This window comes from Periplaneta americana, chromosome 9 (genome assembly GCF_040183065.1).
Source record: "Periplaneta americana isolate PAMFEO1 chromosome 9, P.americana_PAMFEO1_priV1, whole genome shotgun sequence".
Taxonomy (NCBI): Eukaryota; Metazoa; Arthropoda; class Insecta; order Blattodea; family Blattidae; genus Periplaneta; species Periplaneta americana.
This window is the reverse complement of record NC_091125.1, coordinates 82272308-82296620: the sequence shown is the minus strand read 5'-3', so window position 1 is coordinate 82296620 and position 24313 is coordinate 82272308. Positions and strand designations below refer to the sequence as shown.

The 24313-nt window shown below is 34.9% G+C and overlaps 1 protein-coding gene across 1 annotated transcript in view; it reads right to left on the bottom strand.

The window, feature by feature from the left end:
- Tmtc2 (Transmembrane O-mannosyltransferase targeting cadherins 2) overlaps nt 1-22002 on the bottom strand; it is a 1115694-nt gene extending 1093692 nt beyond the window's left edge. Inside the window, exons 1-2 of the mRNA XM_069834199.1 lie at nt 21977-22002; nt 20447-21110 (exon numbers count right to left, since the gene is read on the bottom strand). Of these exons, the coding sequence (XP_069690300.1) occupies nt 20447-21110; nt 21977-22002 (690 nt within the window). The remainder of the gene's footprint in view (nt 1-20446; nt 21111-21976) is intronic.
- Between the last annotated feature and the right edge of the window lie 2311 nt (nt 22003-24313).

Sequence of the window (24313 nt, the reverse complement as noted above, 5' to 3'; positions counted from 1 at the left end):
AACGATTATTCATCAATTGAGCTATAAAATATAATACATAGCAAGTAAGTTAATTCAATTTAAAGGCATAAACAATTCAATCAGTTGAGATATACAAAAATTGACAATACATATCATGCAAATACTTCAAATTACAACCATAAACAATTCATCAGTTGAGCTACACAGATTACTGTTCAATTTAAAGTATATACAATTCATCAGCCAAACTATCCTACAAACATATACAATACACAGGAAACAGAATAATCCAATTTACAAGCATACATTCGTTAAGTTATACATAATTGTACAATTCATATCAAGTAGCCCAGTATTAATTCAATTTATAATTATAAAAAATTCATCAGTTGAGCTATACAGACTACTATTCAATTTACAGCATATACAATTCATCAGTTGAGCTATACAGACTACTATTCAATTTACAGCATATACAATTCATCAGTTCAGCTATACAGACTACTATTCAATTTACAGCATATACAATTCATAAGTTAATTTATACAGACTACTATTCAATTTACAGCATATACAATTCATCAGTTGAGCTATACAGACTACTATTCAATTTACAGTATATACCATTCATCAGTTAAGCTATACAGACTACTATTCAATTTACAGCATATACAATTCATAAGTTAAGTTATACAGACTACTATTCAATTTACAGTATATACAATTCATAAGTTAAGTTATACAGACTACTATTCAATTTACAGCATATACAATTCATAAGTTAAGTTATACAGACTACTATTCAATTTACAGCATATACAATTCATAAGTTAAGTTATACAGACTACTATTCAATTTACAGCATATACAATTCATAAGTTAAGTTATACAGACTACTATTCAATTTACAGCATATACAATTCATAAGTTAAGTTATACAGACTACTATTCAATTTACAACATATACAGTTCATAAGTTAAGTTATACAGACTACTATTCAATTTACAGCATATACAATTCATAAGTTAAGTTATACAGACTACTATTCAATTTACAGCATATACAATTCATCGGTTAAGCTATACAGACTACTATTCAATTTACAGCATATACAATTCATCAGTTGAGCTATACAGACTACTATTCAATTTACAGCATATACAGTTCATAAGTTAAGCTATACAGACTACTATTCAATTTACAGCATATACAATTCATCAGTTGAGCTATACAGACTACTATTTAATTTACAGTATATACCATTCATTAATTAAACTATACAGACTATTATTCGATTTACAGTATATACAATTCATCGGTTAAGCTATACAGACTATTATTCAATTTACAGTATATACAATTCATCGGTTAAGCTATACAGACTACTATTCAAATATAGTATAGAAATAGTAATATAATAGATGACTGAGGACAGTTCAGTAGAAAAAATCTCAACTGATATAAATCAAGGAGTTAAGGCTCATTCACAATGAAAATTAAACATAACGTAAGCGTTAACTTAAGAACATAAACGTTACGGTAAAATCAAGAAGTCATACCATCATTCACGATGGGAACATAAACATAACCGCAAACATACTTGATAACCATGGAAACATAACAACAACGCCATTTCCTCATATTCTGTCGTATACTTCAGCGCTCCACGATTTTGTTCTGTTTGCAAATCACGTAGGCATAAGCATGAAAGTTTGGAGTTTGCAAACTTCCATGTTAACGTCTTACTTTAATGTTATGTCAATACTTATGTGAATCATTGTGAATGATCCCATTTGGTAGCCTGGGCGCAAACTTCTGTGTTTATGTTACGGTTATGTTTAATTTTCATTGTGAATGGGCCTTTAGACAAGGCTGTCCCATGTCACAGACATTACTTAACATAACACATTGCAGATGTCATTATAAAATGACATGGATTTGAAACGTCATTCTACGATTTTATTAATAAGAAAAGCCTCAGGACATTATTACTTATTTTATTTGCTGATGACCAGCTCATGGAGACACAAAAGACTAAATCCAGTTAGCAGTGTACAGGTTAAACGTCGTAGCCAGAGAATTAAATATTAAATATCGTTCTTGAAATCTAAAATAATGGCGTTTGTAGGAATAAATCCAATTAAGGCGAAAATAATGAAATAAACACTAATATAATCCTCCTATCTACGTCTCGCCCTCCCTAAAGCTATTTTTCCCTTCGGTCTTCCAATTAACAGTCTATAAGCATTTCTGAATTCACCCATACGTGATAGGATGGCGATTGTCAGAATTACATTTTGCCTGATGAGCTCTCATTCATGGACAATTTTATGTTATACTGTATAAATATTAATTTCCCCAGAAGAAGAAAGCAATTTTTATCACTCAATACGCCCAGAGTCCTCCACTCAGCTTGAAGTAGCGACCTATGATTATGATGACAATCATTGTATCAAGAAAGCCACTTACTTCCGTATTTCGGAAGCTGGAAACAGATTCGTGTAAATATCGTTGGCTTACAAGCAAAACACATTAAGTAAAAAATGTTACCTCTGAGAAAAAGGCATTTTGTAAGTTCTTGATAAAAACGAATCCTCAAAATATTAGTTTTAGTAAGTTGTTTCTCTTTATGTGTATTTCATTTTTCACATCTAAGTGTTCTACATTATATACGTCCTTTTCTCAGAAGTAATATTTTTGACTCAATGTGTTTTCTTTGTAAACTGACGATATGATAGTAATAATAATAATTATTATTGTTATTTTAATTCTGAACGACGCTCCATCAAGTACTAGGTTATTTAGCTATTTGGTGATAGCGAAATGGTATTTAGTGAGATGAGGCAGATATTATTGGAAAACACAAACTAATATTTTTATCGGGTTTTAAAAGAGTTAAACTGAATTCCAATGAAATGCACTACCGACCATGTGGGTATAAAATTCAAATGCTCTCGGAACACTAGGAATATCAATATATTGAAATGGCCAGATTTTGAGAATATATGGGTTATTGATTATCACCGGAGTGAAGTAAAACTGAATTCATCAATGGATTTATTGCTACAGGCACATTAACATAAGTGGTAGCCTACATTCCAGTTTTATAGAAGGAATATTAGAATTTTATGTAACGGCGTGGATAGGATGATGAACTACTGTACTGTGAAGAAATCGGCAAATAAATAAATAAATAAATAAATAATAATAATAATAATAATAATAATAATAATAATTACAATTACAATTATGAGCATCTTCTGCGGATCTCTGAAGAAAGAACTAAGGAATAGAATAATGAAGTGCTTTGTGTGGAGTGTAGCATTGTATGGGTCTGAAACATGGACAAATTAGATTAGATTAGATTAGATTAGATTAGATTAGATTAGATTAGATTAGATTTTATTAGTCATGAGTATTATACAAATACTATGGACATAGTCATAATAAAACAAACATAGTGAATAAAATTATATTAAAAACATAACGGAGGACTCAAAGTATTCACTAATACTATAAAAGGGATGGTTAATCATCCAGCATTTTAAAACATTCTTAAAAGTATTATACCCAGCAGACTTATATGATCTATTAAACACAGATACTGCCATGGACATGGACATTACGACGAAGTGAAGAGAAACGACTAGAAGCATTTTGAAATGTGGATATGGTGAAAGAGGGAACGTGTGAAATGGACAGACAGAATAAGAAACGAAGCTATATTGGAAAGAGTGGGTAAAGAAGGAATGATGCTGAAACTGATCATAAAGAGCAAAGCAATTGGCTGAGCCACTGGTTGAGAAGAAACTGTCTTCTGAAGGATTCACTGGAAGGAATGGTGAATGGGAGAAGAGTTCGGGACAGAAGACGATATCAGATGATAGACGACATTAAGATATGTATCACATGATACATATGAGGAGACAAAGAGGAAGGCAGAAGATAGGAAAGACTGGAGAATGCTGAGTTTGCAGTGAAAGACCTGCCCTGCAGTGAAAGACACTATGAATGAATTAATAATAGTAATAATTATAATAATAGTAAATAATAATGATAATAACTACACTTGTGATTATTGTAAATTAAATTTCATACAATTCTTTCAGAAGAAATGTGTATTACATTAAGCTTGGACAACTGTATTCTTGTCGACGTTGTAATACATACGTCAATAGGCTACCTACATCTATGCTCATTTTCAGTTAATTTTTAATAGTTTGCAAAATCATGTGCTGCGTGCCGTGTTGTTTTGATGTGATGACGTAAGAGATGCCAGATACTCAATTTAAATTCCGGGCCGGATTCTCTCGACACTAGTAAACTGGCGAAGTGAACTCGGCCGATGCCAAGTTTTACTGTCCCGCTACACAACAATGATAGACATTTACGACGCGAAGCAAATCTCCCGGTGACGAACTCCGGCTTCTCCGAAACGGCCATAAAGTTAGGACACATATAAAAACTGATACTTACGTTCCCAGAAACTCCGTTATACTCAGCTTGCTTTACGATTAAACCCTTTTCTTCTGTTTATGATTCCAAACTTTGCCTGAGCTTCCTTCTTCTTTCAATTTCACTCATACTTTTCCCTAAAAAGAGAGACCCTTCAAATTTATATATAGATGCAAACAGAAAAAAAACTATTAAATGTATAGCAGCGTAAACCAGATGCATTACTTTTCTGTGCAAGCTCAGAAAGCAAACATGCCATATATTATTCAACCAATATGAAGCCAGGTCACTTGAGAAGGCAAAATACATTTTTAGGGGAAGGTGGAGAGTTGAATGGACTCCAACATTCCATTCCACGGTTGTAGGGAAGGAGAATTAAATCTTTCAGTTACCATAGGGATTAAATTTGGCGTAAATATGAATAACAAGTTTTTAACTGGAAATATATATATATATATATATATATATATATATATATATATATATATATATATAAATCTTGTTTAATAACGCTTCGTTGATAATCTATTGATTTTTAAATACAGTTCTTACCATGATCTATATTAAACAAAATATTGATTTTTCTGAGAGTAGTTTATTGTTAGCAACTTCTTAATTTATGAGAGTGTTTACATTAAATAAATTCTACTCTGAATTACTGCATCGTAACTTCACAGGGTATTTGATACGAAATTAAATATTAAATAATTCAGTATACGTGTGATAGAGTAAATAAGTAGGTACTGTTATATTATTGTACAAATGACAAACACACATGCAATCAACATATTTCTCAATTGTGGCTTAAATGCTAGCGTAATCACCTTTACATGCTGAGGAAACAAGTTACGTTTTAACCCAGATATGCTTGAAATATATTTTTTTTTGCAATTTTTGTGTATTTTACAAATCTCATTTATTGCAGTATATAACTGAAGTATATGTATGGTGTCGAAACCTTCTAGTTGTAACTGGTTGAGCTAGAAACAGGTGTCGTTTTAAAAGGACAGTAGGCATGTGAGCATACATTTTGAGGAATAATTTTATACTACTGTATGCTTACATGAAAGGAAACAATGTAATTGTTGTAATTTACAATCATTATTGTTGTTGTTATTATTATTATTATTATTATTATTATTATTATTATTATTATTATTATTATTAAGAAATTGTTACGTTGTTATTTTATTATAGTTTCTTTATTACTACTACTAATATTATTCTGAAGAACGATGCATTGTGGCTAAATTCGTTTTAACTCTAGAATGCTATCGTCATTGAATAGTACCGTATTGCTATTGATATGTAAAAATACGTAGTAGGCGAAAAAGAGTGTTGAAGTTTTGAGGAGGAGGTCATATTGGGAGAGAAGTGACGATACATATAATGAAGCAATTATTGCTGTGGCAATGTCGAAAGACAGGTTTCAAGTTCATTTTCTAAAAATCTACATTGTTATCTCAATGACAATTAAGATAGAAAATAAGACCTCTTCCAAAAATACTAAATGAAAAACAATAGAAACTTATGTCCGTTCAATACCTCCCTCCAGAACATCTCCAGTCCTCCACTTGTAAACAGATTTTGCTCTGCAAATCTAGCTTTCAGGTATAGCTCCCTGTGAAGCAGACTTGAATAATTTCAAAGGAAAAATTGTTCCGGAGCCGGGTATCGATCCCGGGACGTTTGGCTTAGCGCACCAACGCTCTGCCAACTAGCTACCCAGGAACTACACCCGAAACTGGCTCAACTTTTCCCTTTATATTCACACACCTCAGTGGGCTGACAAGACGCCAGAAACCCAATTTTGAGTGCACACGAATTCTGTGTGGCTTGAATTGTGGTTTTCTGTTAACGTATACCTGAAAGCCAGATTTGCGTGATATATGTCACACTAGGTAGTTAACAGAAAACCACAATTCAAGTCACACAGAAGAATTTATGTGCACTCAAAGTTGGGTTTCTGTCGTCTTGTCAGCCCACTTGAGGTATGTGGATATAAAAGGAAAAGTTGAGACGGTATTGGGTGTAGTTCCTGGGTAGCTAAGTCGACAGAAGGTTGATGCGCTAAGCCAAAGATCCCGGGATCGATACCCGGTCTGAGAATAATTTTTTCCTTGAAATTATTCAGATCTTGCTGTGTTCGCAGAAGCATTGCTATGACCTGTGTCTACTCTTCACACGCAAGAAATTTGTCACCCCATTCCTAAACCCTCCCCCTCCTCTTCAAGAAAGCTATGCTGTAATATTTCTGCTCCTGCTGCAAGCTGTGAACCAGATAGATTAGTAGGTGTTACATCACGTTTGTCCATTGAATCCTCGTCTGTTACGTCATCAGTGGCATTTGTATGCTGCATTATAGTGATATGTCTGTATTTGAGATGAAATTTCGCCCGTAGCATAATTTTCAAACGTAGATATCATTTCATGCAGGGAAAATCCACTAAAATTGAAGAAAAAAAAAACGAAAAATTTTTTAAATATATGCGAATATGCCTACTGTCCTTTTAAAAGGACACATAAGTTTTCGTCATTGTAATGTCGCAAAGAATAGATATTTTGAACGCATTATGGTTTCACGTTATATTTATATTTATTAGGAGTCATAGTGCAATGGATTTAGAATCTTTAAATATAGATTTACTCCATAAATAGTATTTATGTTTAAGGAGGTTTTTGGTTTATTTATTATTTTTATTTTGTTAGTTATTTTTGTTATAGTTGGCGTTGGATTTTTAACCTTGTTAGAGCGTAAAGTTCTTGGATATATTCATATCCGCAAGGGTCCTAATAAGGTAGGTTTTATTGGCATTTTGCAGCCTTGATCTACAACAATGTGTAAAATAATTCTGAACTGTAACAATATTTAACATTCATATCTGATTTGCGTCTCAGATGCCATAGCTGAAATAAACGAACAATTCTCGCGTCCACATCTCAAACTCAACAATGACCAGAACTCTCATTACCAGGCTTACCACACCTAGCAAACCTCTATTTAAGACCAGTAATAGTGACACCTGTGAAAAAGAAAATGTGTTAACTGTAGAGAGGTTAATTTGAAACATTGACAACTGTCCTTTTAATAGGACAGTAGGCATATCTGGTTAAGTTGCAAAAAAGGGAGTCCATCTCCATGTCACATAGATTTGTCGCGTGTCCTTTGGTTTGAATGTAGATATTGCACTATATTTCATCCATGAATTGTAGAAGTGGGAAGAAAATAATTGATATTTTATGATTATCGTCTCTGGATATATAAATAACAATCATTATCGATGTGGGATTACTGTACTGACATGTAATCTGGTTTTCGCTGATGGGCTGTAGTTATGTAATTCAAATAGCATGAGACCGAAAGGAACAGTAAAATTAAAAGCATATAGTAAGTTCCTTTGGAAACTGATCTGGGATCCAGTGAAAATAAAAGAAAGTAGGCCTATGTGTGCACCCACATACACACATATACAGGATAATTAACGAGGATTTACCGTCCCTTGCGGAGCTTATTTCCGAAAACATTCTGAGCAAAAAATGTCATATAAACATTTGTCCTAATCTCAATATTTTCAGAATTACACTACCTAATTTGAAGTTGTTTGTAAAATACCATTATTATTGAGTGTTAAGGGTAAAAGAATACTACACATAGAGAATGAACTATTCATGAGTATCGTTTCTTTAATTAGCTAGTATTCTGAAGGTAAAAAATGTGTTGTGAATTCCATAGTTGCTATGTATAGAACTTTTTCTCGATTTTTAACCACAAAATTACATTTTCTTACGCATTTATCACAACAGTTGTTACAAATCACGCCATTATTGTAAATTCTTTAAGACTGTACATTAGGATGCACAATTAAACTGTAAAGAATCGAGTTCCTAAAGTCGTATGATTTGTAACAGTTTTTGTGATAAGTGCGTAAGATGATGTCACTTTTAGTTAAAAATTGAAAAAACAAAATCTGAACAAAGCAATTAACAACACAGTTTTAGCTTCAGAATACTAGCCAATTAAAGAAATGACACTTCTGAATAGTTCATCATTTATATGTAATATGTTTTATCCTTAAAACTAAATAAAAAAGGTAATTTACTAACAATTTCAAATTAGTGTAACTCTGAAAATATTAAGATTAGGACGTAATATGTTTCTATGACACATTTTGCTCTGAATGTCTTCGGAAATAAGCTCCGTAAGTGGCGGTAAATCCTCGTGAATCACCCTGTATACAATATATATATATATATATATATATATATATTATGTGTGTGCATGTGTGTGTCCACCGCTATGGATTAACTGTTAGCATGTCTGACCATGAAACGAGAGGGCACAGGTTCAAATCGTGATTGGAACAAGTTACCTTACTGAGGTTTTCCCTCAACCCATTATGAGCAAATACTGGGTAATTTTCGGCGCTGGACCCTGGACTCATTTCTCCGAGATTATCACCTTCATATCAGTTAGACGCTAAGTAACCACAGCAGTTGATAAAGCGTCGTAAAATAACCCTAAAATAAAAAATAACTTGCCCAGATAAATATATTTTATTATAAAATTTTGTCAATTTGCTAGAATTCTTTAGTTTTGAATATTTAGTATGAATATTTATTGTGAAAGTAGAGAATTTATCTAAAATTCACACATGTAAGAAATACAGCAGATAAATATTTACGTGTACCATAAATAAATAAATGCAAGAATATAAACATCATTCTAGTTGTACATTTCAAATATTGGACTCTTTACTGCGTTCCGTCTTCACTGTACGAAAAGTTTCGAACCGAGAGTAGACACCGTCTAGCGGCGAGATTCTCTGATCATGGCACAAAGAAATGAAGAACCAAATAAGTTTGTAGGCCTATGTATTTAAGTTTAGGTTGCCCAAGATATTCTCTAAATTCTCCTCCTACACAATAAATAAACAAATTTAATATAAGGTTCCTGTGAACTCCAGAAAGATCGTTGATGCCAGAAAAATATTAAGAGTCGCTTTCAGATCTATCGAACGTGGTTCATGATTGAACCATCATCTGTCGCTTTCAAACCTCACTAACTCCCTTTAAGGAGGCGGCGATATCGAGTTATCCGACACCTGAGGCAAAACAACGCGAACTGTGAGACCTTCGCAGCTGAAAGAAAAGCTCTTAGCTTCGACTCACACTCGCAGCCTGGAGCTGTACAGACTTCTGATGGAGCCAGACTTTGCCTCAAAAGTTTCTTCAGACTTAATTAAAAACTTGTCTGTTGTTACAAAAAGAAAAGTCGTTTAAGTAAACCGCTGTAATCCTTGTTTATTTTCTGGAGGAAATCTATGAGGTATGGGGTTAAAGTAGCCATTGAATCGAAATATTTAATTTAAATAGATGTCACAGTAAATTATCATGACAATCAACATCACCATTATGCCAAGAATAATTTCTGTTTCCGGCTGGTAAGAGATGAAATGTAAAAAACCATAACTCAATCGGGAAGATGCATCTCGACTAAGGACGTGAAGACAGTAGGATCTAAAATAAAATAGGCTAAGTCCTCGGCGCAACAGCCCAATAACAAGCAAACGTTCTGATGGGGGCAGATGAAAAAGTTAAATTTTATTCTTCCACCATGTTAATAATGTCAAAAGATGTGCTTATACAAATTTTAGCCATTCGACCGCAATTACGAGGCAGTCCAGAAAGTGATCTTCCTGGGGCAGTTTATAGAAAAAAGCAAAATTGCATGGAAATATTGATTGAAACAGATACAGCAATTGTTGCGCTATTTGTCAACATATCCAACACTGGAAATGAGACATTTGTAATACCATAGGATCAATTTTTGTGTCGTAGAAATCAGCCGCCTGACATCGGAACCAGCGTTTGACTGCGTCTGCATCGCTCTCTGTCGATCCCATGATATGAGAAATGTCACAATTCCAACGGAAAAATGTTGAAAATAGCTAAACAATTATTGCTGTGTGTTCTAATAAATTTATCCAATGAAATTGTGTTTTTTTTGTTAACGGCCCCTAGCGAACTTATTTTTATAGACTACAGTCTTCGTAATTGCGGTCGAGTGGCCAAAATTTGTATAAGCACTTCTTCTGACATTATTGACATGGTGGAAGAAGAAATTTTAACTTTTTATCTGTCCCCATCAGAACGTTTGCTTGTAAGAGCCAGGGCCGACCAGTCAACTACTAGGCTCACGTACACATGCTTTCGCAGAGATGAACGATCTCCAACCTGAACGCAGGTATCGTGTAGTTAGCACGATGATCCTCCCAGCCGTTATAGCTGGTTTTCATAATCGAATTTCGCTACCTATCATAGTTGTCTAAATGCTTCACGATGCTGAGTGGGCACCGATCCCATACACTTACCGAAATTTCATGAGAAAAATTTTTCCCCTACGCGAACCCGAACCAACGCTCATCCCGTAACGCGAGTCATGATGTCTTAGACCCCACGGCGCGAGACAATAGACTATGTCTAAGGGAAATAAACTAAACAAATATGTGACGTATATTATTATGATGTACCGAAGTACATACGATATTTCTGTGCAGATATTCTTCGTCATCATATGATGAAAGACGAGTGGAACGGAGAAAAATTCTCTCCGGCACCGGGATTTGAACCCGAGTTTTCAGCTCTACGTGCTGATGTCCTATCCACTAAGCCACACTGGATTCCCATCCCGATGTAGGATCGAATCCTCTCAGTTTAAGTTCCACCTCTTGGGTTCCCTCTAGTGGCCTACCCTCATGCACTGCGTCATACATGTATGACAGTGGCACAATGTCCACACATGTGCAGAGGTGCACTCGTTATGAGTGACTAAGAGGCCAGGATCCGACGGAATAAGCACCGTCTTAAATCACTAAGAGATTAATTGGTATGGGCTATCTTATATTATTATGATGTACCGAAGCGCATATGATATTTCCGTGCAGATATTCTGCGTCATCATATGATGAAAGACGAGTGGAACGGAGAAAAATTCTCTCCGGCACCGGGATTTGAACCCGGGTTTTCAGCTGTACGTGCTGATGTTCTATCCACTAAGCGACACCGGATTCCCATCCCGATGTCGGATGAATCCTCTAAGTTTAAATTCCACCTCTTGACAGCCATGGAACATTAATTTAGATTTCCCTGCACTGTTTATTATTAGTATTACCAGGGTAGATTAAATTTACTCATAAGTTAAAAAAGACTGGCAACCTGATAATAGTAATAGAAAATAAATATTAGAACACGTGAAAGATTTCCGTTGTCTAGGGTAAATAAACTGGAACAAAAACAGACAGTTTGATATTAAGTTAGATAAATTAAAACAGACCTGGACATAAGATGGGAAGTGAAATGGGCGGAGAAACCCCAGCCCATGTTCTGTTAGCTCACATCGTCTTATAAACAAACGTGCAGTAAGGTTATGTGCAGCAGTGGTGGATTTTAGTCGACTAAAGAGAGCCGAAACTTCTTATAAGCTATAATTTCCGCCTGATACATTCTGACACTGACCTTCCTGTCTGCTCATACGGCACCAAATCATTACTGTCTCAGCCAGGGAAGATGGAGTAGAGAGTTAAGAGGTGATCTGCGGTAACTCAATCGAGTTAATTACGCCCGGCCCTGAATAAAAATTTATTTGTGACACTGTAAAAGAAGATTCTTAAACAGACAAGAACACAAAATATTTAAAATGTTACAACATAGCGCTATTTTGAGCGAAAATGAGTGGGGTAAATCGCACGGCACTGTTCATCGACTGTAAAAGTCCCATGAGCCCCCCCGCTGATAAGTTGGTTTGAACTTTGACTATCGTATTAACCACCATTTTGGATAAATATCGTAACCGTGTCTCCTGTAAAGTTTGCAAAATGGTGCTTACGATACTTTCAATTGCAGGCATTATTAGAAGTCTCTTTTTAAAATTAGGAGTCTCTTACCCCGTTTCGAAAATCACACACCCTGAAATTTGTTTAAAATTGGTACTGCTTTACGGAAGCGGGAGAGATAAAAATGTTTCATTAGAGAAAAAGGTTCGTGTGATTTATTCAGAAAACCATTATTGTTTATTTTTTAGACATACAATAGAAAATGTAGCAACATTGTTACATAAAATGTCAATTTACCATAACGTTATATTAATGAGATTGAAAGTTTTTATTTGCTGCTCGTTTTATGTAAACAACAGTATTATCATGGTCCGCTCCTGCATTAGAACAGAGCATCTGTACCAGTAAGTCTGTACGCGCCTGAACTGTACTATGTACTTATAAACTCTCTCCTCCCCATCTAGCAACGTTGCAAAACGTCTAATATTGTAAACTTTAATAATAGTTAGTTAAATATTGCAATTATAAAAACATTGTAAGGACATTTTTTCTTCCTTATGACATGAATAATCATCATTTAAAATAATGACACACACACACACACACAAACACACATATATATGTATAATATAAAATATATAAATGGATTTTATGGCTGGGGAACTGTCGGCAGCACAGTTATACGCAAATCATTCCAACACGGGTGCAAGAAAGCCTATTTGAGCTGAAGTGCATAGAATACTTATGACCAGGGAACGGATTTATATGGACTAAAAATATATGAAATATGTAAATATATATGTAGTTATTTTTACCAAAATATGGAATTAAATATGGATTTTTACCAAAATATGGAATTAAATATGGACTTAAAATTATAAAAAAATGACTATGTACGTTAAATATTGGTACATTTTAATCAAACTAAACAAAAAATATAATGGACGTACCTTATCTTCCAATGTAGTTTCAACAAAACACAATTTTTATTGTCTGTTACCATAACAATAGGTTACAAACATTTCTTTCAAGTGCTGAAAAGTGAATCTTCTTCTATTGTCTCTGAGGATAGATTTATACTGACTAAAAGAGCGTTCGACGTCACAAGAAGTAACTGGTACATAATTCAATTTCACAATGTCTGCTGGGGATAAGTCCAAGTTAATCTTCACTGTTGATTCACCACTCATCACAGCAACAACCTTTTGTAGTTCTTCATATCCAGGGTTTTTTGAAAGTACAGTGTCCACCTTAGCTCTTACTGCATCTGCAACTTTACCTCTACCACGATTCAGTTGTTCCACAGTACTATTTATAATTTCAAAACTTTCAGATAGTGAAAGGTGCCTATTTTGGAGACTTTTGAGCGTTTTTATGATGCATGAAAATGTATGCTGAATGTGAGCTAAGTCATTCTTCACACTTATGTCACAGGTAACTGTTTTCGCAGTATCAATTGAGACTGCATCTTCAGAGTCCAATGCAAGGAGAACATTGTTAATAGAGTCTATATGTTCGGCATAATATTCAACTGCTTCTAGCCATGTACCCCATCTAGTTAAAATTGGCTTTGGTGGCAATGGAATTTCAGGGTACATTTCTTTCAACACGTTAACTCTACTGGGAGCTTTGAGAAATACTTTTTTCACTGATGAAATCAACAAATCTACTTTAGGGAAATTGTCTCTGACCACTTCTGCCACACGATGAAATGCATGCGCCACACAAGTAAAATGAGTCAATTTAGGATATACAACAGATAATGCTTGTCCAGCTTTGACCATATAAGGGGCAGCATCGCTAATAAAGAATAACACATTATCGTACATAATACCCTTTGGCCACAGGATACCCATAGCTTCGTTGAACAGTTTAACTATAGTTTTGTTATTGCACTTTTCTAGAACATCACAATGTAAAAGAATTCGTTCAGAATATTGTTCACTTAACAAACCGATAACTACATTACCAACAAGTCTACCTTCTTTGTCGGGAGTCTCATCAATGGAAACCCAAATTGAACTATCTTTAATTTCATCTCTTATCTTCTGTATTGTCTCATCGTAGATGGATGGAGCATACGTCTTCCTAAGTGTTGACTCATCCGGGATTGTATGTTGAGTATATTTTTCAAGGAATTCCCTGAAGACCTTATTCTTTAGTTTGTAGAGAGGAATATCAGCAGAGATGAGAGAACGGCACAGGTCGATGTTAAACTCAGATCTTACATTCGATGTTGTTGGTTGTGTTAAAAACAATTGTCTCTGCTTGGAATTTAGTTGTTTGTTGGCCTGATGTTTACTAGTTGTAATGTGTTGTTGCACCAGGAACTTTTGTGTAGATGATACTGCACACTGACACAAATTACAAAATAATATTTTATTGTCAGTTGATAAACCATCTTCTTTAAATTCTGAAATGTAACTTGTTAGATTTGATTTTAAATTGACTGAATGACGTACTTTTGGCATATTTACCGTCTTTATAGTATGATTTACAAAACTGAACCTATGTGTACTCTGACTGGCATTTAACTGTTGAGCTGCACAACTGAAGTCTGTTAAAAATTTTAAATTAAATTAATACAGTTTTGTAACTTACTTTCCCATTGTTGATAGGACTGCTAATTTTCAAATAACTCTGATGTTAAAGGGATTACTGAACATGTGTTTAAATCTCTATTGTTGAAATGTATTTTTAAAAGTTAATGGAATTTTGTTTTGTTTTATTGTTAAACCTAATATAATATGGACTGTTTTATATGAAATATGGAAAATATATGGAAATTAACGAAAATATGTACTAAACTCTAAAATATGGAAAAATATGGAAAATAAAAGTAGGATTTTTCAACCCTACACATTGTGAAACATAAAGATAATGCAAAATATAAATTATATTAGCTTTATAAGTAAATATGTATTTACATATAAATCCTTTCCCTGCTTATGACTCACCCGATAAACAATTCTATAGCAGAAGAACATGTCGGAAGTGTTATTTTTTTCCCCCACTTGGCACTCCATCTTCGTTAGCCAACAAATAACTAAGACATTTTAAAAAATGCGCAAAATTGAAGGCGTATCCAAATAACAAATGACAAATAACGCAGTGTTGTGATGAACAAAAACGTCACGAATTATGCATCAATCTAATATTACAGGGAACGACGAGTGAAAAGAACACTTAGATCAATTATTCTGTAGGTTCAAACGACAGCAAGAAGAAACGTAGAACACTACAGCAATGATTAAAATTGAGTTCGAAACAGGTCGAGAGGCTTAGGCTCTGAAGGGCAGGAGGGAATTTTCTATTTGGCCTCGGAGGTCGAGGATTAATGCAGTGCTGGGAGGTGAAGTTTATGAGTAATAACATTTCTGCAGGGAATGTATGTAGTTACATTATGGTCCTTTATTGTTTGAACATATACGAGAAAAAGCCAAGTGACCCAGGACGAGCAGCATCCTGACTTCAGCAAATAAGATTGTCTTTTTTCTGCTAAAAGCAACCCTATCTGAAACATCACTACCACCCCTCCCTGAGACATTTCCTCCGCGGGAGGTTGGAAAGAGAGGTGGAGAGTGGATCATACAGCAGTCCCTCGTTTCATTTCCTCCCTGGAGCAAGTTTGGAGTGTTGTGTCACCATGGTGACCTAATTGGAAGATGTTCTTGTTAGTGCTGCCATCTGTCGTCGTTGTGAGTCAACTGCTACATGTTCTTGTTAATACGCTACAATAGCCTATACTTGAAAATGCTGAGCCTAACAACGAAAAGTCTGTACGTCTCCTGGGAGACAAGAGGTGGTTTGTTATACAACTGGAGTAATGCCATTCTAACAGTTTCATATTGCATAGGACTTTTCTGAAAGTCTGAGCAATCTAAAAGCAATGTTATAAAGTTTTCTTCGTGTAGGAAGTCGTACGTTTTAATATTTGAATCGTAAAAATGGTTTGTGAAACGTATGAAAGATGTCAATACAGAAACTTCGTTTGGTGTGAAATCCATCTACATTTCTTTAACTTTTATTCTTTCTACAGAAGTCGGCTATATTAATTTTAACGAGCTCTTGATATTTTAAAAAATATATTCGTGGTTTGGTGCTACAAATAATTTTCATGCCAGAAAAAAATGTAAGTACACCATTATATAAATTACAACAAAAAAAACAGCGATTAAAGTTTTATTTGTGAATTACATTCAAAACCAGAAGCAGCAAGAAAAAATGTAATTCCAAACAATTTTATATAAATTACAACGAGAAAACAGCGATTAAAGTTTTATTTGTGAATTACATTCAAAACCAGAAGCAGCAAGAAAAAAATGTAATTCCAACAATTTTATGTAAATTACAACAAAAAACAGCGATTAAAGTTTTATTCGTGAATTACATTCAAAACCAGAAGCAGCAATAAAAAATGTAATTCCAACAATTTTATGTAAATTACAAAGAAAACAGTGATTGAAGTTTTAATCGTGAATTACATTCAAAACTAGAAGCAGCATGAAAGTAAGTCACTTAAAGGTAACTCAAAAGATTGGTACTATCATTCATTTATATAATTTTAAAAGTATTTTTCTATTCGCTTTGTTTGACTAAGTCCGTTTTATCGCTTTACAGAACTGCAGAAATTATTAATATTTTTCTACGTAGACTGTCTGACGTAAATAAGAAAGGTTTCATTGTCATTAAATTTACAAGTTTATCAAAATATAAATTCCGTTATTAAATTGTTGTCGTGAAGTTTTTTCAATTCCATATGCACCTGAAAATCAATAATTTGTCACATTTCGTGGAAGATTAATATGAAAACTTCAATGCCTAATTCAAGTATTGTAAAAATCAAAATTAATGCAAAAAACAACTTTTACAGCAAATTAAGATTTTCAAAACCCATGGAACGACATACTACAAGGAATAATATTTAATTTTAAAAATTAGGCCTGTATCATTTGCTTTCGTAAATCGAAATGTCGTGAATAAGTTACTCTATTGTCTTTTTTAGTTATTCAATTATTATTAACGGAATTTGAATGAATTCCAAGCAATATCGAGCTGCCGCTTGAAACAATCGTAAAGAATTCATTCTATAACCTGTGGCTACATATTCGTAACCGATATTTGAATTATTACCGGTACTGATATTTGCGAACACACAAACAATAACAATACGACTTTAGGCTTTCTGTGTTATTTTTATAGGTGTGGATTGGAATTTATATTCCTCGGAAATGTAGAATGCTGCAACTCCGTTTCATTACAGTATGCCTAAATTAATATGAAAATACTTTAACTTACTCCTCGAAACTCACGTAAATTGCTCAAATGAAATGGAATATTTCCAAGGATAGGTATTAAGTTAACCATGTTAATTCGTACATCTGAGTTAATATACTCTATTTGGTATGGAATTTTTGCGTATCTCCAGGACATTTTGACAATTTCAAACATAAAATATTCTTTCTGGGCCAGCATTATATTTATTAAAACAATATTTCCTCATATTTCAGAATAAGTTCTGTGAATAATTGAAAAAACAAACTTTTATTATTAAAGTTCTTGTATCTGTATAACATACTACCCAGTCGCTTGTCTATATAGGGTAAAGCCTTGGTGGAGTGATATCGAAGATTCAATTAAAATAGATAAAAGTATAAAGTGAATTAAATAGTCAATATCAGTTCATTTTAGTAAGTTATATAAAGTTACTATTGATCATGTTATATACAGTAATTATTTAGGCCTACCATATATTACGCCACTTACAAAAAATAAGCAGGTTCGAAATTATACAATTATTAGAATATACCTTTCAATTCTAGACCTGAATAAAACAATATTCATAAAACATTAGTCTCTTGAAAATATTAATTCTGAATAAACCACAGTTAAAGCCTAGATCATATATGTAACAGATAACTCATCGCTATGTTAAAATCGGCAGCACTTTGAAGATAATAACCGCCATTATCGCCACCCGTCCGCCGTAAACGAACACGAGATGGCAGTACAGTCGCTAATGCAATTCAAATAGGAATTATGACGTGACTCCTTATGTAACAACTAGATGGCAGCGTAGTAAACCTGATAAAAGTTGTTAACCTCAAAGCCTGTAAGGCTGACCTATATGGAGTATATATGATCTAGGGCTGAAGTCACATAGAGTTTGTGTGCCCTCAATGTTGGGTCCTTGGCGTCTTGTCAGCCCGCTTGAAGTATATGGATGTAAAACGGAGAAATTGAGCCGGTATCTGGTACATTCCTGAGTAGCTCAGTCGGTACAGCGTTGGCGCGCTCAATGTTATTTCATGATCAAATGAAAGTAAGAGGTGGAATAATTTTACAAATATACACGCGGCACATACTAAATATTAGTTATTATTCCGTAAGTACATATTTTTATTACTTAATTACATATTTGGGTGAACCACGGTAATATATACTTAAGCTTTATTACCTCTACATAAAATATTCATTTTTTTCCTACTTTTTTTTGTCCACGGAACATATTCGTATTTATACGAGTGTTGTAAAATACGAATTTTTTCCATAAACCAAAAATGCAATTCAAATGGAGTAAAAATGAGTATTTTACCCTGGTGCTCACTGGAGCTCACTGGAACTGTTCATTTTAATTTTCCAGATTATCACAAATTCTGCTCTCGAGAACACGGAGTTTTTAAGTAAAAAACCTGACAATTTGAGCGACTGCCCTTGAGCTTAAAAAGCATGGTCATACGAATGATGGTAGCACTGGAAATTCCAGTTGCGTAAAATCGAAATGTATGTTCGAGGGTATCATAGGAATATTTCGGTTAAAAACTTCTTCTCCTTTCATTTTGTTAATATTGTCACTTCTCTTACGTTTTGAGTTTTTTTACACCAACTCTTTCTCCAATGCATAATTTTGGTAAGTCAATATTTCGAAGTAGTATTAATGGTTGTTCATTATTAAGTATTAAATTATGTGGTGGCATTCCTTATAGTTTCAAACAATTAAAAATTTCAGTTGGGTAAAACATAGCCTGCTTACTATCTACAACTGTATCGAGAAACTCATGACATGGTCCTGAACGGTGTGATAGCGACGTATTGGACACATTTTCTAGATTTTGCCTTTCATAATGTATGATATTAACGTTATTTAATTTTGTGTAATTTTTTCCCACGATCTCATGAAAATCGATGTTGAATATAACAATTGACTCCGTAGAAGAGGCTATTCTGATATTGTAAATGAATGTTTGATAGTATTTACTTTTACTTAAGGGGTTAGGTATAGCTTACAGGAGTAAAATTTTGGAAATAGTCAACATTTTTTTTTTCTTCATTACTGTATCTTGTACAATAATAAAAATTGGTATATTTAAAACACTGTCCTTCTGCTATATGGAAAAAAATATTTTTACGATTAAAAAAATTATCAAATATTTTTTTTTTTTCAAAATTCAGTTCACTGTGCAGGGATGAAGCGTTTCCCACATAACTCAAAAACTATCCAACATTCTGCGATGAAATTTTTTGTGTGTATTTATACGTGTCATATCTACGATATGATGCAAGATCACTTCTCTATCTTTGATAGATTGTCTGATAAAGAATAAATTCATTTAAAAGATGGTCAAATATCAGTATTTTCTTCTAACACAAAATAAAAAAAATTATTTATTAAGGAATGTAGTTGAAAGAGCATGATATTGTAAACATGAGTTTCAGCAATAAAGTAAAAGAGAGAGAACATGGAAAAGTGAACACGTTTTTTGAGTTATGAGGGAAATTCTTCATCACTGCGCAGTGAACTGCCACCATTTTTAATTTTGAAAAAAATATATAAGTAATTTTTTTTAATCGTAAAAATATTTTTTTTTTCATATAGCTCAAGGACAGCGGTTCACACACACCAAGTTTGATTATTGTACAAGATACAGCAATGGAGGAAAAAAAAAAGTTGAATATTTACAAAAATTTTACTGCTGTAAGTTGTACATAACCCTTTAATAAAAATTAACGTCCATTTAGCCAATTTTAATGTAGCCTATGTTCCCTCCTGGTTATGAAGGATTGATGTGCTAACTTTGTCAAATATCGGTCAACGGGTGTAGATTTGTATCATAGAGAATATACAAACACAGAAGAGACCTACATACATACACACTTTCAATTTTATATTTTAGATGAGTAGGTTCATCACACTGACCTTTGTGAATATATCGACAAGACTGTTGCTCCTCCTTCCCAGGTGAGTCAGGACATCATATCCCGCGCAGAGCATCAACACAGTAACGCCTGTCTCCTTGCTGAGTATGGCGCAAGACGCAAACAAAACACACCCGCACATACACAGCCACTGTCGCCCGCGCGACGCGTCTAAGACACCATGCTCGCAGCAATGCGCATGCGCGCGCGGGTACCTACACCGTGTGCACGTCTGCGCGCAGGAGCTCCTCCTGAGCTTGTCCCTGTGGCGCACGTGCGCCACGTAGCACTGGAACGACAGCAGGTAGAATATGCACGCCGCGACGTCCGCTCGCCCCACGACGCCGGCCACCGCCTCCGTGTGGATGGGGTGCGCGGCGAAGAGCAGGCCCGTGACGGCCACGGGCACGCTTGACGGGAACAGCAGGCGCGCGAGACGGACCACCAGGCTGGTGGCCAAGCAGTGCAGCAGCACGTTGACTAGGTGGTAGCCCCACGCTCGGAATCCGCCCAGCATGTAGTTGAGCCGGAAGGTCAGGACGCACAGCGGACGGTAGGAGCCGTGAGAGCCGCTGTGGGACAGGGGGGTGCCCCAGAAGTCGTCCACCAGAAGGCGTGTCACCGGGGTCGAGGGCAGGACGTCCTGGTTGCTGAGGATTGCCCGGCTGGAACAGAAACAAGAAATCACATAGTTTTTCTTATCAAACAGCAACGAAGCATGAAGCTCTATAGTCTATATCAGTGGTCGTCAGCACTCGCTCAAATGGGTAAAGGATAAGCGGAGCCGTCCCGTGTGCACCGTCGTGCAGCAGAAAGAGGTAGAGAGGATATCCGCTAGCAGCTACAGTGCACCATAGTTCAGTGTGTTCTCCGCGGGTAAAAGACGCTAGCCCCAGGGTGCTCTGTGCTGAGGACCGCTGGTCTATATCAATGTGTTCCCAAACTTTTCGAAGGCGCGACCCACTTTTGGGCGAGCCTTTTGTATGCGACCTCCACTACCGAAGTGATAGATTACCTACTTAACCTCATTCGAACAATATAAATCCTTGTAACATCGAAAACAATAATAATTGTACTCAAAATTAGCGCATGTCACCTAAAGAACGGCCAAAAAAAGAAGAATATAGTGAAACAATGACACAAAATATTCATAATTTCTAGTAGTTTACTTTTGCGATATTTTCGGACATTTGACACTTGGAATAATAATTCAAGTCTGCTTTACAGGGAGCTTTATCCGAAAGCTATCTTTGCATAATATGTACGTTACTGTAGATATGTTAACAGGAAACCACAATTTCAAGCACACACAGCGTTTGTGTGCACTCGATATGGGTTTCTGGCGTCTTGTCAGCACACTCGAGGTATGTGGCTATGAAGGGAAAAATTGAGACGGTGTCGGGTGAAGTTCCTGGGTAGCTCAGTTGGTAGAGCGTTGGTGCGTTCAGCCAAAGGTCCCAAAGGTGGATACCCGATCTCGGAACAATTCTTCCCTTGAACTTATTCAAGTCTGCTTTACAGGGAGCTTTACCTGACAGCTAGATTTGCATTCAACATTTTGAATAGTACTTTGGAAGGCTAAGGTGTTAACATAATAGCCAGGATAAAATCAAATAAAGAAACTTGATTTCTGGTCGACATCACTTGACAAAAAAGGAAGATGATGCAGTTCAGTGCATTAAAGAACTCGAGGAAAATTTAGCTAAGTATGATACGGCAAATACTGAGTTCGTTTTTGCTAACAAGTAGTTAATTCGCACAACTGTAAACAACAACTTTTTTCAGAGTTTTCCAGGAGAAAAAAAAATACGAGCCTCAGATGGATACTAAATCCGTTTTTAGACAGTTGCGTTCAACTGGCTGAACTTCCAAGAAAAGAAAGTGAACGAGAACTTCATTTAAATATATACAGTCTTAGGAAGACGAGCGACCTGATTCACAAGAGAACGACTAGTTGAGGTAATAACATTAGTTTTGTTTCGTTGTATGACTGATCTTGTGCACTGCCTCCTTTCTAGGACTTATAAAGTATCTGCGCTACAAACCTTTTTTCTAAGACATACGTACCTACTGATGGAATGTTCAAACTAAGCATTTATGCAGAGTGTAGACCAGTTGAGTCAAAGTAATGTATTAATACTCTGAACATGCTAAAGAAGTTCTTAAATTTTTTACAACATTTGCAATCTTATATTTATGCAAAATAAGCTTCTCATTCATGACTGTATAAAAACAAAACGAGATATCTCGCTGACCTTGAAAGTGATATCACTGTGTGTACAGAATACAGAGTCCATATTTGAGAGCTGTATCCTGAAAAACAGGCACATTTGCCGCATTAATAAAATTATTTTTTACTTTAGCGCAGAACTACTTAAACTTCTTTATTCTTATGTTGTTAAATGTGAACACACAATAAGTGTATATTCGTAAGGCGGCTTTTGTTTTATTTTGTAAATCATCTCGCGATCCTCCTCAACTCTTTATACGACCCTCCTAGAGGTCGCGACCCCCAGTTTTGGAACCACTGATCTATATTATAGCCTAACAGCGGTTTCTAACCTATATTTCGCAGATTCCACGAGTGATTTGAAAGTGGTCCTCGGAACCAAGGTGTGATATTTTAACTAAGCTTAACTTTATCACTTCACTGCTTTTAACAGCATGCTGGAATATGTTTATATTAGACTTTTGACACAAAGAGTTTAAGTTTGCCTGAGGTACTTCCCTTAGCTTGCAAGTGTTAGGTACCTACTGGATACTTTTAGTTTTTTAAATCCTAAATTTCAGGGCCCATCTTTTTTCACAATTCAGGATAAGACTGAGGAAACGATAAATACATTAGACTTGTGGTCTCGTTGAATTATCAATTCGAGAATTCGGTTCATTTCCTACTCTCAGTGACTTTCTATTCTCATCCGATATCTTTTCATGTTTAAAAGAACATCTTCATTGACTGACATTAACATTAAGATAATATTTTTATTTCTGTAATCGAAAAAAAAAAAAAGATTTTATTAATATAGGATATGTATTCCAATAGAAATGTGGAATTTTCTGATTTGTTACATAAGGACTGGTTGTTTATTTTTTGCTTTGTGTTTGTCATATGTTATCGTATATGTGGCCTTGCGCCATACCGAAAAAATGATCACAGATTCTTTTACTCCTGGATTGGTTCAAAGTAATCAGAAGAGCGACAACTGAACACGCAAACAAGAGAAACCTGATGAAAATGTCACTGAATGACGTCAAGAAATTTGAACGTTTATTATCTACATAATTGAGAACTATAGGAATAGCGGAGGGTCAAACGGAGAGCATCTTAAAGATTAAATCAAGATTTCTATGAACGTATTAAGTTTTTGATAAAAAAATGAAACATTTCGTGGGAAATGTCTAATATCTTAGAGTACAAACATGAATACCTCGTAAATTATTTACCAACATTGACTCACCTAATTTTTTCTTGGATTCCCGGTTCACCACTGGAAAACCTTCCTTTCAAAACTTACATTTAACTAAATGATTATGTAATTTATGGTATTCCAATCACCGTTATGTATCTCCTGTGCATATTTTGCCGCAAGGTGTCACAAGTTACTCATTAATGGCAAAAAGTTGATTAGTTTCGGATTGATTTGTAGCTATCTTCAAATATTAGTGAGCTCCTTGCTTGCTTTCGGTTTCTTCTGCTGGTGATTTGGAGGGAGTGCATTTATGATCGGCAGTGTTGTGTCAAATGGGGTGTATGTTCTGAAATTTAATTGTGTATTGAGGAAATGTTCATTTGTTTTTGTATCTCTGTATATTTCGTACTGTTCTAGTATATTTAATTTCTCGTTTTTCGGTTCGATATGTTGAATTT